Source organism: Coregonus lavaretus (genome assembly GCF_964263955.1).
Source record: "Coregonus lavaretus genome assembly, contig: HAP1_SCAFFOLD_304, whole genome shotgun sequence".
Classification (NCBI taxonomy): Eukaryota; Metazoa; Chordata; class Actinopteri; order Salmoniformes; family Salmonidae; genus Coregonus; species Coregonus lavaretus.
In genome coordinates this window covers 415,286-434,064 of record NW_028162718.1, presented here as the reverse complement: position 1 = coordinate 434,064, position 18,779 = coordinate 415,286, and the positions used below count along the sequence as shown (strand labels likewise).

At 45.4% G+C, this 18,779-nt stretch overlaps 1 protein-coding gene across 4 annotated transcripts in view; it reads right to left on the bottom strand.

Annotated features, from left to right (window-relative positions):
• Positions 1-18,779, bottom strand: part of LOC311118981 (ephrin type-A receptor 5-like) — a 152,721-nt gene that overhangs the window by 110,398 nt on the left and 23,544 nt on the right. For all 4 annotated transcript variants that reach the window (XM_084193733.1, XM_084193730.1, XM_084193731.1 and 1 more), the window contains exon 3: positions 5,136-5,799. In XM_084193733.1, coding sequence (XP_084049859.1) covers positions 5,136-5,799 — 664 coding nt within the window. The remainder of the gene's footprint in view (positions 1-5,135; positions 5,800-18,779) is intronic.

Here is an 18,779-nt window from a genome sequence, read left to right as displayed (position 1 = left end):
CCGACTAGAATCACCACTCTCGACGGGTCTGACCTAGAGTATGTGGACAACTACAAATACCTAGGTGTCTGGTTAGACTGTAAACTCAACTTCCAGACTCACATAAAGAATCTCCAATCCAAAGTTAAATCTAGAATCGGCTTCCTATTTCGCAACAAAGCCTCCTTCACTCATAATGCCAAACATGCCCTCGTAAAACTGACTATCCTACCGATCCTTGACTTCGGCGATGTCATTTACAAAATAGCCTCCAACACTCTACTCAGCAAATTGGATGTAGTCTATCACAGTGCCATCCGTTTTGTCTCCAAAGCCCCATACACTACCCACCACTGTGACCTGTACGCTCTTGTTGGCTGGTCCTCACTACATGTTCGTCGCCAAACCCACTGGCTCCAGGCCATCTATAAATCACTGCTAGGCAAATCCCCGCCTTATCTTAGCTCATTGGTCACCATAGCAGCACCCACCCGTAGTCTGCGCTCCAGCAGGTATATCTCACTGGTCATTCCCAAAGCCAACACCTCCTTTGGCCGCCATTCCTTCCAGTTCTCTGCTGCCAATGACTGGAACGAATTGCAAAAATCTCTGAAGCTGGAGACTCTTATCTCCCTCAATAACTTTAAGCATCAGTTGTCAGAGCACCTTACCGATCATTGCACCTGTACACAGCCCATCTGAAATTAGCCCACCCAACTACCTCATCCCTATATTGTTATTTATTTTGCTCTTTTGCACCCCAGTATCTCTATTTGCACATAATCTCTTGCACATCTAGCATTCCAGTGTTAATACTATTGTAATTATTCTGCACTATAGCCTATTTATTGCCTTACCTCCATAACTTGCTACATTTGCACACACTGTATATATATTTTCTGTTGTATTTTTGACTTTATGTTTTTTTTACCCCATATGTAACTCTGTGTTGTTTTTATTGCACTGCTTTGCTTTATCTTGGCCAGGTCGCAGTTGTAAATGAGAACCTGTTCTCAACTGGCTTACCTGGTTAAATAAAGGTGAGAAAAAAAAAAAAAAAAAAAAGAAAAAAAAAGACACCAGACAACATTTTACATTTATCAGACACTCTTATCCAGAGCGACTTACAGTAGTGAGTGCATACATTTTCATACTGGTCCCCCGTGGGAATCGAACCCACAACCCTGGCATAGCAAGCGCCATTGTCCAACAACTGAGCCACACGGAACTAACAGAATTGAAGCATCTGAGAACAGCGCTGCATCACAAATGGCACCCTATTCCCTATATAGTGCACTACTTTTGACCATTTGGTATGTAGCCTGAGAACAGAACAGAGCAACAAACAGCATGGTAAGACCAGCTAGCAGCTCCGTGGGGAGTCCTCCGTAAGGCCTGTTCTCTGGGGAGTCCTCCGTAAGGCCTGTTCTCTGGGGAGTCCTCCGTAAGGCCTGCTGTCTGGGGAGTCCTACGTAAGGCCTGTTCTCTGGGGAGTCCTCCGTAAGGCCTGTTCTCTGGGGAGACCTCCGTAAGGCCTGCTGTCTGGGGAGTCTCCCAGTACAACATAGGAGCAGGCAGAGAGACAACAATGCAGAAAAAAGCATGCAGAACTTTAGAAATGAAGATGGGGGCATCACCATTTTGATGCTTCATTTGAAAATGTACTGAACGACCATTGGGATAATATTCCCAGAATCAGCGTATCTATAATGGAGTTTTGATGTTCCAACATTAAATTATTAAGTTCTTAGTAAAGACGTTGAGGAGAAGTCAGCATCATAGTGCCAGAGGACTGTAGTCTGTCTGGGTCATCAGAGAAGTCAGCATCATAGTGCCAGAGGACTGCAGTCTGTCTGGGTCATCAGAGAAGTCAGCATCATAGTGCCAGAGGACTGTAGTCTGTCTGGGTCATCAGAGAAGTCAGCATCATAGTGCCAGAGGACTGTAGTCTGTCTGGGTCATCAGAGAAGTCAGCATCATAGTGCCAGAGGACTGTAGTCTGTCTGGGTCATCAGAGAAGTCAGCATCATAGTGCCAGAGGACTGTAGTCTGTCTGGGTCATCAGAGAAGTCAGCATCATAGTGCCAGAGGACTGTAGTCTGTCTGGGTCATCAGAGAAGTCAGCATCATAGTGCCAGAGGACTGTAGTCTGTCTGGGTCATCAGAGAAGTCAGCATCATAGTGCCAGAGGACTGCAGTCTGTCTGGGTCATCAGAGAAGTCAGCATCATAGTGCCAAAGGACTGTAGTCTGTCTGGGTCATCAGAGAAGTCAGCATCATAGTGCCAGAGGACTGTAGTCTGTCTGGGTCATCAGAGAAGTCAGCATCATAGTGCCAGAGGACTGTAGTCTGTCTGGGTCATCAGAGAAGTCAGCATCATAGTGCCAGAGGACTGCAGTCTGTCTGGGTCATCAGAGAAGTCAGCATCATAGTGCCAGAGGACTGTAGTCTGTCTGGGTCATCAGAGAAGTCAGCATCATAGTGCCAGAGGACTGTAGTCTGTCTGGGTCATCAGAGAAGTCAGCATCATAGTGCCAGAGGACTGTAGTCTGTCTGGGTCATCAGAGAAGTCAGCATCATAGTGCCAGAGGACTGTAGTCTGTCTGGGTCATCAGAGAAGTCAGCATCATAGTGCCAGAGGACTGTAGTCTGTCTGGGTCATCAGAGAAGTCAGCATCATAGTGCCAGAGGACTGTAGTCTGTCTGGGTCATCAGAGAAGTCAGCATCATAGTGCCAGAGGACTGCAGTCTGTCTGGGTCATCAGAGAAGTCAGCATCATAGTGCCAAAGGACTGTAGTCTGTCTGGGTCATCAGAGAAGTCAGCATCATAGTGCCAGAGGACTGTAGTCTGTCTGGGTCATCAGAGAAGTCAGCATCATAGTGCCAGAGGACTGTAGTCTGTCTGGGTCATCAGAGAAGTCAGCATCATAGTGCCAGAGGACTGTAGTCTGTCTGGGTCATCAGAGAAGTCAGCATTATAGTGCCAGAGGACTGCAGTCTGTCTGGGTCATCAGAGAAGTCAGCATCATAGTGCCAGAGGACTGCAGTCTGTCTGGGTCATCAGAGAAGTCAGCATCATAGTGCCAGAGGACTGCAGTCTGTCTGGGTCATCAGAGAAGTCAGCATTATAGTGCCAGAGGACTGTAGTCTGTCTGGGTCATCAGAGAAGTCAGCATCATAGTGCCAGAGGACTGCAGTCTGTCTGGGTCATCAGAGAAGTCAGCATCATAGTGCCAGAGGACTGTAGTCTGTCTGGGTCATCAGAGAAGTCAGCATTATAGTGCCAGAGGACTGCAGTCTGTCTGGGTCATCAGAGAAGTCAGCATCATAGTGCCAGAGGACTGTAGTCTGTCTGGGTCATCAGAGAAGTCAGCATCATAGTGCCAGAGGACTGCAGTCTGTCTGGGTCATCAGAGAAGTCAGCATTATAGTGCCAGAGGACTGTAGTCTGTCTGGGTCATCAGAGAAGTCAGCATCATAGTGCCAGAGGACTGTAGTCTGTCTGGGTCATCAGAGAAGTCAGCATCATAGTGCCAGAGGACTGCAGTCTGTCTGGGTCATCAGAGAAGTCAGCATTATAGTGCCAGAGGACTGCAGTCTGTCTGGGTCATCAGAGAAGTCAGCATCATAGTGCCAGAGGACTGTAGTCTGTCTGGGTCATCAGAGAAGTCAGCATCATAGTGCCAGAGGACTGCAGTCTGTCTGGGTCATCAGAGAAGTCAGCATTATAGTGCCAGAGGACTGTAGTCTGTCTGGGTCATCAGAGAAGTCAGCATCATAGTGCCAGAGGACTGTAGTCTGTCTGGGTCATGCTGATGTCACCAAGTGGTACCGTTGCACCTAGTCTGGAACCAACAGGACCCTGAACAGCTTCTACCCACAAGCCATAAGACTCCTAAATAGTTAGTTAAATAGTTAACCAATAGCTACCTGGAATATCTGCATTTACCCTTTTTGCAATAACTCTTTTGACTCATCACATACGTTGCTGCAACTGTCTATTATCTATCCTGTTGCCTAGTCACTTTATCCCTACCTACATGTACATACAGTGAGGGAAAAAAGTATTTGATCCCCTGCTGATTTTGTACGTTTGCCCACTGACAAAGACATGATCAGTCTATAATTTTAATGGTAGGTTTATTTGAACAGTGAGAGACAGAATAACAACAAAAAAATCCAGAAAAACGCATGTCAAAAATGTTATAAATTGATTTGCATTTTAATGAGGGAAATAAGTATTTGACCCCCTCTCAATCAGAAAGATTTATGGCTCCCAGGGGTCTTTTCTACACCTGTTGTTTATGAAGCATGTGATAAATAAGATGTGATTTGATGCCTAGTGTCTCCTCTAAGCCCTGTTATTCATCACAGTCACTCACACAGTCACTCACACAGTCACTCAACACACACACTCACAGTCACTCAACACACACACACACTCAGACAGTCACTCAACACACACACACACACTGAGACAGTCACTCAACACACACACACACACTGAGACAGTCACTCAACACACACACACACACACACACATACACTCAGACAGTCACTCAACACACACACACTCAGACAGTCACTCAACACACACACACACACTCAGACAGTCACTCAACACACACACACTCAGACAGTCACTCAACACACACACACACAGAGAGAGGCAGCAGTTGGCAGTCACTCACTTCATCCCGACCACTTCTTCTGAGCACTAATCATGGTTGATAGCCTTTAGCTAGCTAACAGGTTCCTTGTGAACATCAAAGGTCACCATAACAGCTAAAACATAAGTTTAATGATGGTATTGTTCATTAGGAGAAAAACATTTGAAGTGTAATACTGTGTTTGTCTATGCATGTCCTTATTATGATATGAACACATCCCATTAGCCTACCCATCTCATCCCACAGTACAGAGGCAGACACATACCTGTATGCAGGGGTGGAAATAAAGCTAGCCCACTAGCTTGAGGCTAGTACTATTCAGACTGGGCTAGGAGAAAATGTGCCACACTAACCCATGAAATCGTGTCTTTTCAAACTTCGCATGCAACATATTCTGGATGTGAATGTTGTACTTGCTGGCCAGGGCCTAAGATGTTAAGGTTCATCCCTGCTTGTGTGTAATAACAATTAGATTCAGTACATACCTTGACAACTGTCATTCACTTCCCCAAACCCGGCCTGGCACATACACTTCCCGATGGGCACTAGCCACTCCCCCTCTGCGCTGCAGTGCATCCTGGGTAGGTCCTCCGCCACCGAGTTGTTGACGCAGCTTCCTGCCACCTCCAGCAGCTGGGAGGAGTCCGACCCTGTGATGGTGTCCTGGAACTGAGCTAGGTTCCTCACTACGAAGGGACACTTCTTATAGAACACTCTGACAGAGACCAGGGCTATACAGGCCCCTAGGTCCTGAAACGCCAGGTAGAACCCCTTCTTCATCAACGGCCCCAGATCCCTAACCTCTGTATTCAGCTTCATCACTCTGTCTCCCAGGTCTAACTCCGTAAAGCTCTCGTCAGCAGCGATGGTGTCTACTTTAGAGTACTGGCTCTCCCTGACGTTGCTCCCCTCCTCCTCGTTTGACTCGTAGTAGTACATGTTGAAGGTCTCCTTGCAGGTCCCCACACCGCCCGGAAGGCTGTTACAGTCCCTCAAAGTGAACTGCAGCTCCACAAACACCCTCTGAGCCCCCTCGTTGAGGATGAGGTTGGTCTGGAGCCAGTTGTTCTGATTGTGTTCCATCACTTTACACACCTGGTACGTGTGGATCGGAGCATAGTTCTCATCCACTTCACCTATCTCCTCCCACTGTAGAGAAGGGAAATAGAGAGATGTAAAGATGTCGAACGTTGCTCATGTTCAGTTACAGCTGACTGGGTTATGTTGTAATAAGCTACTGCTAAGTAGTTATCATCTGCCTCACCTATCTCCTCCAGCTAGAGATAGAACACAGAGACAGAACACAGAGACAGAAGACAGAGACAGAAGACAGAGACAGAAGACAGAGATAGAACACATAGACAGAGACAGAACACAGAGACAGAACACAGAGACAGAAGACAGAGACAGAACACAGAGACAGAAGACAGAGACAGAAGACAGAGACAGAAGACAGAGATAGAACACATAGACAGAGACAGAACACAGAGACAGAACACAGAGACAGAAGACAGAGACAGAAGACAGACAGAGACAGAAGACAGAAGACAGAAGACAGAGACAGAAGACAGAAGACAGAGACAGAGATATAACACAGAGATAGAACACAGAGACAGAACACAGAGATAGAACACAGAGACAGAAGACAGAGACAGAAGACAGAAGACAGAAGACAGAAGACAGAGACAGAAGACAGAAGACAGAGACATAACACAGAGATAGAACACAGAGACAGAACACAGAGATAGAACACTTAGACAGAAGACAGAGACAGAAGACAGAAGACGAAGACAGAGACAGAAGACAAAGACAGAAGACAGAGACAGAAGACAGAGACAGAAGACAGAGACAGAAGACAGAGATAGAACACAGAGACAAAAGACAGAAACAGAGACAGAAGACAAAGACAGAAGACAGAGATAGAACACTTAGACAGAAGACAGAGACAGAAGACAGAGGACAGAGACAGAAGACAGAAGACAGAGATAGAACACAGAAACAGAGACAGAAGACAGAGACAGAAGACATAGACAGAAGACAGAGATAGAACACATAGACAGAAGACAGAAGACAGAAGACAGAGGCAGAAGACAGAGACAGAAGACAGAAGACAGAAGACAGAGACAGAAGACAGAGATAGAACACAGAACACAGAGATAGAACACAGAACACAGAGATAGAACACAGAGACAGAGACAGAAGACATAGATAGAACACATAGACAGAAGACAGACACAGAAGACAGAAGACAGATGACAGAGACAGAAGACAGAAGACAGAAGACAGAGACAGAAGACAGAAGACAGAGACAGAAGACAGAAGACAGAAGACAGCGACAGAAGACAGCGATAGAAGACAGAAATAGAACACAGAACACAGAGACAGAACACAGAGACAGAACACAGAGACAGAAGACAGAAACAGAGACAGAGACAGAAGACAGAGACAGAAGACAGAGACAGAAGACAGAGACAGAAGACATAGACAGAAGACAGAAGACAGAGACAGAAGACAGACAGAAGACAGAGACAGAAGACAGAGACAGAAGACAGAAGACAGAGACAGAAGACAGAGACAGAAGACAGAGACAGAAGACATAGACAGAAGACAGAACACAGAGACAGAAGACATAGACAGAAGACAGAGACAGAAGACAGAAGACAGAGACAGAACACATAGACAGAAGACAGAGACAGAGGACAGAGGACAGAAGACAGAAGACAGAACACAGAGACAGAACACAGAGACAGAAGACAGAGACAGAAGACAGAGACAGAAGACAGAAGACAGAGACAGAAGACAGAGACAGAAGACAGAAGACAGAGATAGAAGACAGAGATAGAAGACAGACAGAAGACAGAGACAGAAGACAGAGACAGAAGACAGAAGACAGAGACAGAAGACAGAGACAGAAGACATAGACAGAAGACAGAACACAGAGACAGAAGACATAGACAGAAGACAGAGACAGAAGACAGAAGACAGAGACAGAAGACAGAGACATAAGACAGAGACAGAAGACAGAGACAGAAGACAGAAGACAGAACACAGAGACAGAAGACAGAGACATAAGACAGAGATAGAAGACAGAGACAGAAGACAGAGATAGAAGACAGAGACAGAACACATAGACAGAAGACAGAGACATAAGACAGAGACAGAACACAGAGACAGAAGACAGAAGACAGAACACAGAGACAGAAGACAGAGACATAAGACAGAGACAGAAGACATAGACAGAAGACAGAGATAGAAGACAGAAGACAGAGACAGAAGACAGAGACATAAGACAGAGACAGAAGACAGAGACAGAGGACAGAGACAGAGGACAGAGGACAGAAGACAGAAGACAGAACACAGAGACAGAACACAGAGACAGAAGACAGAGACAGAAGACAGAGACAGAAGACAGAAGACAGAGACAGAAGACAGAGACAGAAGACAGAAGACAGAGATAGAAGACAGAGATAGAAGACAGACAGAAGACAGAGACAGAAGACAGAGACAGAAGACAGAAGACAGAAGACAGAGATAGAAGACAGAAGACAGAGACATAAGACAGAGACAGAAGACAGAGACAGAAGACATAGACAGAAGACAGAGACAGAAGACAGAAGACAGAGACAGAACACATAGACAGAAGACAGAGACAGAGGACAGAGGACAGAAGACAGAAGACAGAGACAGAAGACAGAGACAGAAGACAGAGACAGAAGACATAGACAGAGACAGAGGACAGAAGACAGAAGACAGAGATAGAAGACAGAGACAGAAGACAGAGACAGAAGACAGAGACAGAAGACAGAAGACAGAAGACAGAGACAGAACACAGAAGACAGAGACAGAAGACAGAGACAGAAGACAGAAGACAGAGACAGAAGACAGAACACAGAGACAGAACACAGAGACAGAAGACATAGACAGAAGACAGAGACAGAAGACAGAAGACAGAGACAGAAGACAGAGACAGAACACATAGACAGAGACAGAAGACAGAGACAGAGGACAGAGGACAGAACACAGAGACAGAAGACAGAGACAGAAGACAGAGACAGAAGACAGAGACAGAAGACAGAGACAGAAGACAGAGACAGAAGACAGAAGACAGAAGACAGAGACAGATATGTACATCGTAGGGTGCAGGAACTGTAATGGAACATGATGTCTTTGCATTAGCTAGGTCCCAAATGACACTCTATATGGCAACCAATTGTCTATAGGTTCCTAGTTCTGACCAGGGCCCATGGAATAATAGTGATGAGGCTGATAGAGAATGTAGGGTTGAGTTCTTCCATGAACCAGCTATTGAAGCTGTTTACAAGCTGATCATATTCCAGTCACAGTTTAACTCCATTTCAACTGACAAAGTAAAAGCATAAAGACATGTCCAATACAACATTAATAATTTACTCCTCAGTAATCAGCTTCCATTCACATATCATTTACATCCCATTCCAGCTAGTAGCCAGCCCCATCTGAGAGACCAGGGTCTGACTGACTGGCTGTAATGATATTTCCCTCTAAACCAGGAATAAGGAAGAAGGGAGATGAATTACACAGTCACATACACACACAGTCACATACACACACACAGTCACATACACACACACAGTCACATACACACACACACAGTCACATACACACACACACAGTCACATACACACACACACAGTCACATACACACACAGTCACATACACACACACAGTCACATACACACAGTCACATACACACACAGTCACACACACACAGTCACATACACACAGTCACATACACAAAGTCAAATACACACAGTCACATACACACACACAGGTTCACACACACACACACACACAGTCACATACATACAGAGCCAAAAACACAGTCACACACACACACACACACACAGTCACACACACACACACACAGTCACACACACACACACACAGTCACATACACACAGTCACATACACACAGTCACATACAAACAGTCACACACACAGTCACACACACACACACACACAGTCACACACACACACACAGTCACACACACACACACACACAGTCACACACAGTCACACACACACAGTCACACAAACACACACACACACACACACACACACACACACACACAAACACACACACACACACACAGTCACAGACAGTCACATATACACACAGTCACATACACACAGTCACACACACAGTCACATACACACAGTCACATACACACACAGTCACATACACACAGTCACATACACACAAAGTCATATACACACAGTCACATACACACATTCACACACACACAGTCACATACACACAGTCACACACACACAGTCACATACATACACAGTCACACACACACACAGTCACACACACACACACAGTCACACAAAGTCACATACACAGTCACATACACACACATTCACATAAACACAGTCACATACACACAAAGTCACACACAAAGTCACACACAGTCACACACACACACACACAAAGTCACATACACACAGTCACATACACACAGTCACACACACACACAGTCATACACACAGTCACATACACACACAGTCACACAAAATCACATACACAGTCACATACACACACATTCACATAAACACAGTCACATACACACAAAGTCACACACACACAGTCACACACACACACAGTCACACATTTACACACAGTAACACACACACAATCACACACACACACAGTCACATACACACAGTCAAATACACACAGTCACACACACACACAGTCACATACACACAGTCACATACACACTGTCACATACACACACACAGCCACACACACAAACATTCACATACACACAGTCACACAAACAGTCACACACACACAGTCACACACACAGTCACACACACACAGTCACACACACACAGTCACACACACACAGTCACACACACACAGTCACATACACACACAGTCACATACACAGTCACATACACACACAGTCACATACACACAATTACACACAAACATTCACACACAAACAGTCATACACAGTCACATACACACAGTCACATACACACAGTCACATACATACACAGTCACATACACACAGTCACACACACAGTCACACATGCACACAGTCACACACACACAATCACACATACACACAGTCACATACCTACAGTCACATACACACAGTCACACACACAGTCACATACAAACAGTCACATACACACAATCACATACACACAGTCACACACACACACAGTCACACACACACACACACAGTCACACACACACACACACAGTCACACACACACACACACACACACAGTCACACACACACACACACACACACACAGTCACATAAACACACAGTCACACAAACACACACATAGTAACACACACAGTCACACATACAGACACAGTCACAGACACAGTCACACATACACACAGTCACATACACACAGTCACATACACACAGTCACACACACACAGTCACATACACACAGTCACATACACACACAGTCACATACACACAGTCACATACACACACAGACACATACACACACAGTCACACACACACAGTGTCATACACACAGTCACATACACACAGTCATATACACACACAGTCACACACACACACACACAGTCACACAAAGTCACATACACACAGTCACATACACAGTCACATACACACACATTCACATAAACACAGTCACATACACTCACAGTCACACACACAGTCACATACACACAGTCAAATACACACACAGTCACACACTTACACACAGTAACACACACACAATCACACACACACACACACACACACACACACACACACACAGTCACATACACACACAGTCACATACACAGTCACACACACACAGTCACACACACACAGTCACACACAGGCAGTCACATATACACAGTCACATACACACAGTCACATATACACAATCACATACACACAGTCACATACACAGTCACAGACACAGTCACAGACACAGTCACACACACATACTTACACTGACACCCCAATACACACACACATACACACAAACACACACACACACAGTCACACACAGAGTCACAGACACAGTCACACACACACAGTCACACACACATACTTACACTGACACCCCAATACACACACACACATACACACAACACACACACACACACACAGTCACACACACACAGTCACACACACACACACACAGTCACACACACACACACAGTCACACAGCTAAACACACACACAGTTACACACACACATACTTACACTGACACCCCAATACACACACACAACACACACACATTCATACACACAGTCACATACACACACAGTCACACACACACAGTCACACACACATACTTACACTGACACCCCAATACACACACACATTCACACAAACACACACAGTCACACACACACAGTAACACACACACAGTCACACACAGTCACATACACACACAGTCACACAGTCACACACACACAGTCACACACACAGTCACAGACACAGTCACACACACATACTTACACTGACACCCAATACACACACACATACACACAACACACACACACACACTCAGACACACAGTGTTAAACACACACCCAGTCACACACACACACTTACACTGACACCCCAATACACACACACACACACAGTCACACACACACACAGTCACACTTACACTGACACCTCACTATACACACACACATACACACACACACACACACACACACAGTTAAACACACACCCAGTCACACACACACACACACAGTCACACACACAGTCACACACACATACTTACACTGACACCCCAATACACACACACACAGTCACAGACAGTCACACACACAGTCACACATACACACAGTCACATACACACACAGTCACAGACACAGTCACACACACACACAGTCACACATACACACAGTCACATACACACACAGTCACACACACACAGTGTCATACACACAGTCACATACACACAGTCACATACACACACAGTCACACACACACACACACAGTCACACAAAGTCACATACACACAGTCACATACACAGTCACATACACACACATTCACATTAACACAGTCACATACACACACAGTCACACACACAGTCACATACACACAGTCACATACACACACACAGTCACATACACACACAGTCACACACTTACACACAGTAACACACACACAATCACACACACACACACACACACAGTCACATACACACAGTCACACACACACACAGTCACATACACACACAGTCACATACACACACAGTCACATACACACAGTCACATACACACAGTCACACACACACACACAGTCACACACACAGTCACATATACACAGTCATATACACACAGTCACACACACACACAGTCACATATACACAATCACATACACAGAGTCACATACACAGTCACAGACACATACTTACACTGACACCCCAATACACACACACACACACACACAAACACACACACACACACACAGTCACACAGACACACACACAGAGTCACAGACACAGTCACACACACACACAGTCACACACACATACTTACACTGACACCCCAATAAACACACACACATACACACAACACACACACAGTCACACACACACAGCTAAACACACACACAGTCACACACACACACATACTTACACTGACACCCCAATACACACACACAACACACACACATTCACACACACAGTCACACACACACAGTCACATACACACAGTCATATACACACACAGTCACACACACACACACAGTCACACACACACACACACAGTCACACAAAGTCACATACACACAGTCACATACACAGTCACATACACACACATTCACATAAACACAGTCACATACACTCACAGTCACACACACACAGTCACATACACACACAGTCACACACACACACACACAGTCACATATACACAGTCACATACACACACAGTCACACACTTACACACAGTAACACACACACAAACACACACAGTCACATACACACACAGTCACATACACACAGTCACACAGACACACACACAGTCACACACACACAGTCACACACAGGCAGTCACATATACACAGTCACATACACACAGTCACACACACACAGTCACATATACACAATCACATACACACAGTCACATACACAGTCACAGACACAGTCACAGACACAGTCACACACACATACTTACACTGACACCCTAATACACACACACATACACACAAACACACACACACAGTCACACACAGAGTCACAGACACAGTCACACACACACACAGTCACACACACATACTTACACTGACACCCCAATACACACACACACATACACACAACACACACACACACACAGTCACACACACACAGCTAAACACACACTTACACTGACACCCCAATACACACACACAACACACACACATTCATACACACAGTCACATACACACACAGTCACACACAGAGTCACATACACACACAGTCACACACACAGTCACAGACACAGTCACACACACATACTTACACTGACACCCCAATACACACACACATTCACACAAACACACACAGTCACACACACACAGTCACACACACACAGTCACACACAGAGTCACATACACACACAGTCACACACACACACACAGTCACACACACACAGTCACACACACAGTCACAGACACAGTCACACACACATACTTACACTGACACCCAATACACACACACATACACACAACACACACACAGACACACACACACTCAGACACACACTGTTAAACACACACCCAGTCACACACACACACTTACACTGACATCCCAATACACACACACACACACACAGTCACACACACACACACAGTCACACTTACACTGACACCTCACTATACACACACACATACACACACACACACACAGTTAAACACACACCCAGTCACACACACACACACAGTCACACACACAGTCACACACACATACTTACACTGACACCCCAATACACACACACACACAGTCACAGACAGTCACACACACAGTCACACATACACACAGTCACATACACACACAGTCACAGACACAGTCACACACACACACAGTCACACATACACACAGTCACATACACACACAGTCACACACACACAGTGTCATACACACAGTCACATACACACAGTCACATACACACACAGTCACACACACACACACAGTCACACAAAGTCACATACACAGTCACATACACACAGTCACATACACACACACAGTCACATACACACACAGTCACACACACAGTCACATACACACAGTCACATACACACACACAGTCACATACACACACAGTCACACACTTACACACAGTAACACACACACAATCACACACACACACACACACACACAGTCACATACACACACAGTCACATACACACACAGTCACATACACACAGTCACATACACACAGTCACACACACACACACAGTCACACACACAGTCACATATACACAGTCATATACACACAGTCACACAGTCACATATACACAATCACATACACAGAGTCACATACACAGTCACAGACACATACTTACACTGACACCCCAATACACACACACACACACACACAAACACACACACACACACACACACAGTCACACAGACACACACACAGAGTCACAGACACAGTCACACACACAGTCACACACACATACTTACACTGACACCCCAATAAACACACACACATACACACAACACACACACAGTCACACACACACAGCTAAACACACACACAGTCACACACACACATACTTACACTGACACCCCAATACACACACACAACACACACACATTCATACACACAGTCACATACACACACAGTCACACACAGAGTCACATACACACACAGTCACACACACACAGTCACACACACACAGTCACATACACACAGTCACACACACACACACAGTCACACACACACACACACAGTCACACAAAGGCACATACACACAGTCACATACACAGTCACATACACACACATTCACATAAACACAGTCACATACACTCACAGTCACACACACACAGTCACATACACACACAGTCACACACACACACACAGTCACATATACACAGTCACATACACACACAGTCACACACTTACACACAGTAACACACACACAAACACACACAGTCACATACACACACAGTCACATACACACAGTCACACAGACACACACACAGTCACACACACACAGTCACACACAGGCAGTCACATATACACAGTCACATACACACAGTCACACACACACAGTCACATATACACAATCACATACACACAGTCACAGACACAGTCACAGACACAGTCACACACACATACTTACACTGACACCCTAATACACACACACATACACACAAACACACACACACAGTCACACACAGAGTCACAGACACAGTCACACACACACACAGTCACACACACATACTTACACTGACACCCCAATACACACACACACATACACACAACACACACACACACACAGTCACACACACACAGCTAAACACACACTTACACTGACACCCCAATACACACACACAACACACACACATTCATACACACAGTCACATACACACACAGTCACACACAGAGTCACATACACACACAGTCACACACACAGTCACAGACACAGTCACACACACATACGTACACTGACACCCCAATACACACACACATTCACACAAACACACACAGTCACACACACACAGTCACACACACACAGTCACACACAGAGTCACATACACACACAGTCACACACACACACACACACAGTCACACACACACAGTCACACACACAGTCACAGACACAGTCACACACACATACTTACACTGACACCCAATACACACACACATACACACAACACACACACAGACACACACACACTCAGACACACACTGTTAAACACACACCCAGTCACACACACACACTTACACTGACATCCCAATACACACACACACACACAGTCACACACATACACAGTCACACATTACACTGACACCTCACTATACACACACACATACACACACACACACACAGTTAAACACACACCCAGTCACACACACACACACAGTCACACACACAGTCACACACACATACTTACACTGACACCCCAATACACACACACACAGTCACAGACACAGTCACACACACACACACAGTCACACATACACACAGTCACATACACACAGTCACAGACACAGTCACACACACACACACAGTCACACATACACACACAGTCACACACACACAGTGTCATACACACAGTCACATACACACAGTCACATACACACACAGTCACACACACACAGTCACACAAAGTCACATACACACAGTCACATACACAGTCACATACACACACATTCACATGTGTGTGTCACATTCACATGTGACTGTGTGACTGTGTGACACACAGTCACACAAAGTCACATACACACAGTCACATACACAGTCACATACACACACATTCACATAAACACAGTCACATACACACACAGTCACACACACAGTCACATACACACAGTCACATACACACACACAGTCACATACACACACAGTCACACACTTACACACAGTAACACACACACAATCACACACACACACACATACAGTCACATACACACAGTCACACACACACACAGTCACATACACACACAGTCACATACACACAGTCACACACACACACACAGTCACACACACACAGTCACACACAGGCAGTCACATATACACAGTCACATACACACAGTCACACACACACAGTCACATATACACAATCACATACACAGAGTCACATACACAGTCACAGACACAGTCACACACACATACTTACACTGACACCCCAATACACACACACACATACACACAAACACACACACACAGTCACAGACACACACACAGACACAGTCACACACACACACAGTCACACACACATACTTACACTGACACCCCAATAAACACACACACATACACACAACACACACACAGTCACACACACACAGCTAAACACACACACAGTCACACACACACATACTTACACTGACACCCCAATACACACACACAACACACACACATTCATACACACAGTCACATACACACACAGTCACACACAGAGTCACATACACACACAGTCACACACACACAGTCACACACACACACACAGTCACAGACACAGTCACACACACATACTTACACTGACACCCCAATACACACACACATTCACACAAACACACACAGTCACACACACACAGTCACACGCACAGTCACACACCCACACACAGTCACACACACAGTCACAGACACAGTCACACACACATACTTACACTGACACCCAATACACACACACATACACACAACACACACACACACACACTCAGACACACACTGTTAAACACACACCCAGTCACACACACACACTTACACTGACACCCCAATACACACACACACAGAGTCACACTTACACTGACACCCCACTATACACACACACACACACAGTCAAACACACAGTCACACACACACACACACACAGTCACACACACAGTCACATGCACACAGTCACACACACACAACACAGTCACAGACACACACACGGTCACACACACACAGTCACACACACACACATAGTCACAAACACACACACAGTCACACACACACACACAGTCACAAACACACACACAGTCACACACACACACACACACAGTCACACACACACAGTCACACACACACACTTTTTCTCACACACACACACACAGTCACAAACACACACACAGTCACACATACTTACACTGACACCCCAATACACACACAGTCACACACACACAGTCACACACACACACACAGTCACACACACACACTTTTTCTCACACACACACACACACAGTCACACACACACACACATACTTACACTGACACCCCAATACACACACACACACACACACACACACACACACACACAGTCACACACACACAGTCACACACACACAGTCACACACACACAGTCACATACTTACACTGACACCCCAATACACACACAAACACACACAGTCACACAAACACAGTCACACACACACCCACACACACACACATACTCACGCTTCTGAACACACACAGATGTGAGGTGTTTCTAATGTCTCTGGGCTGA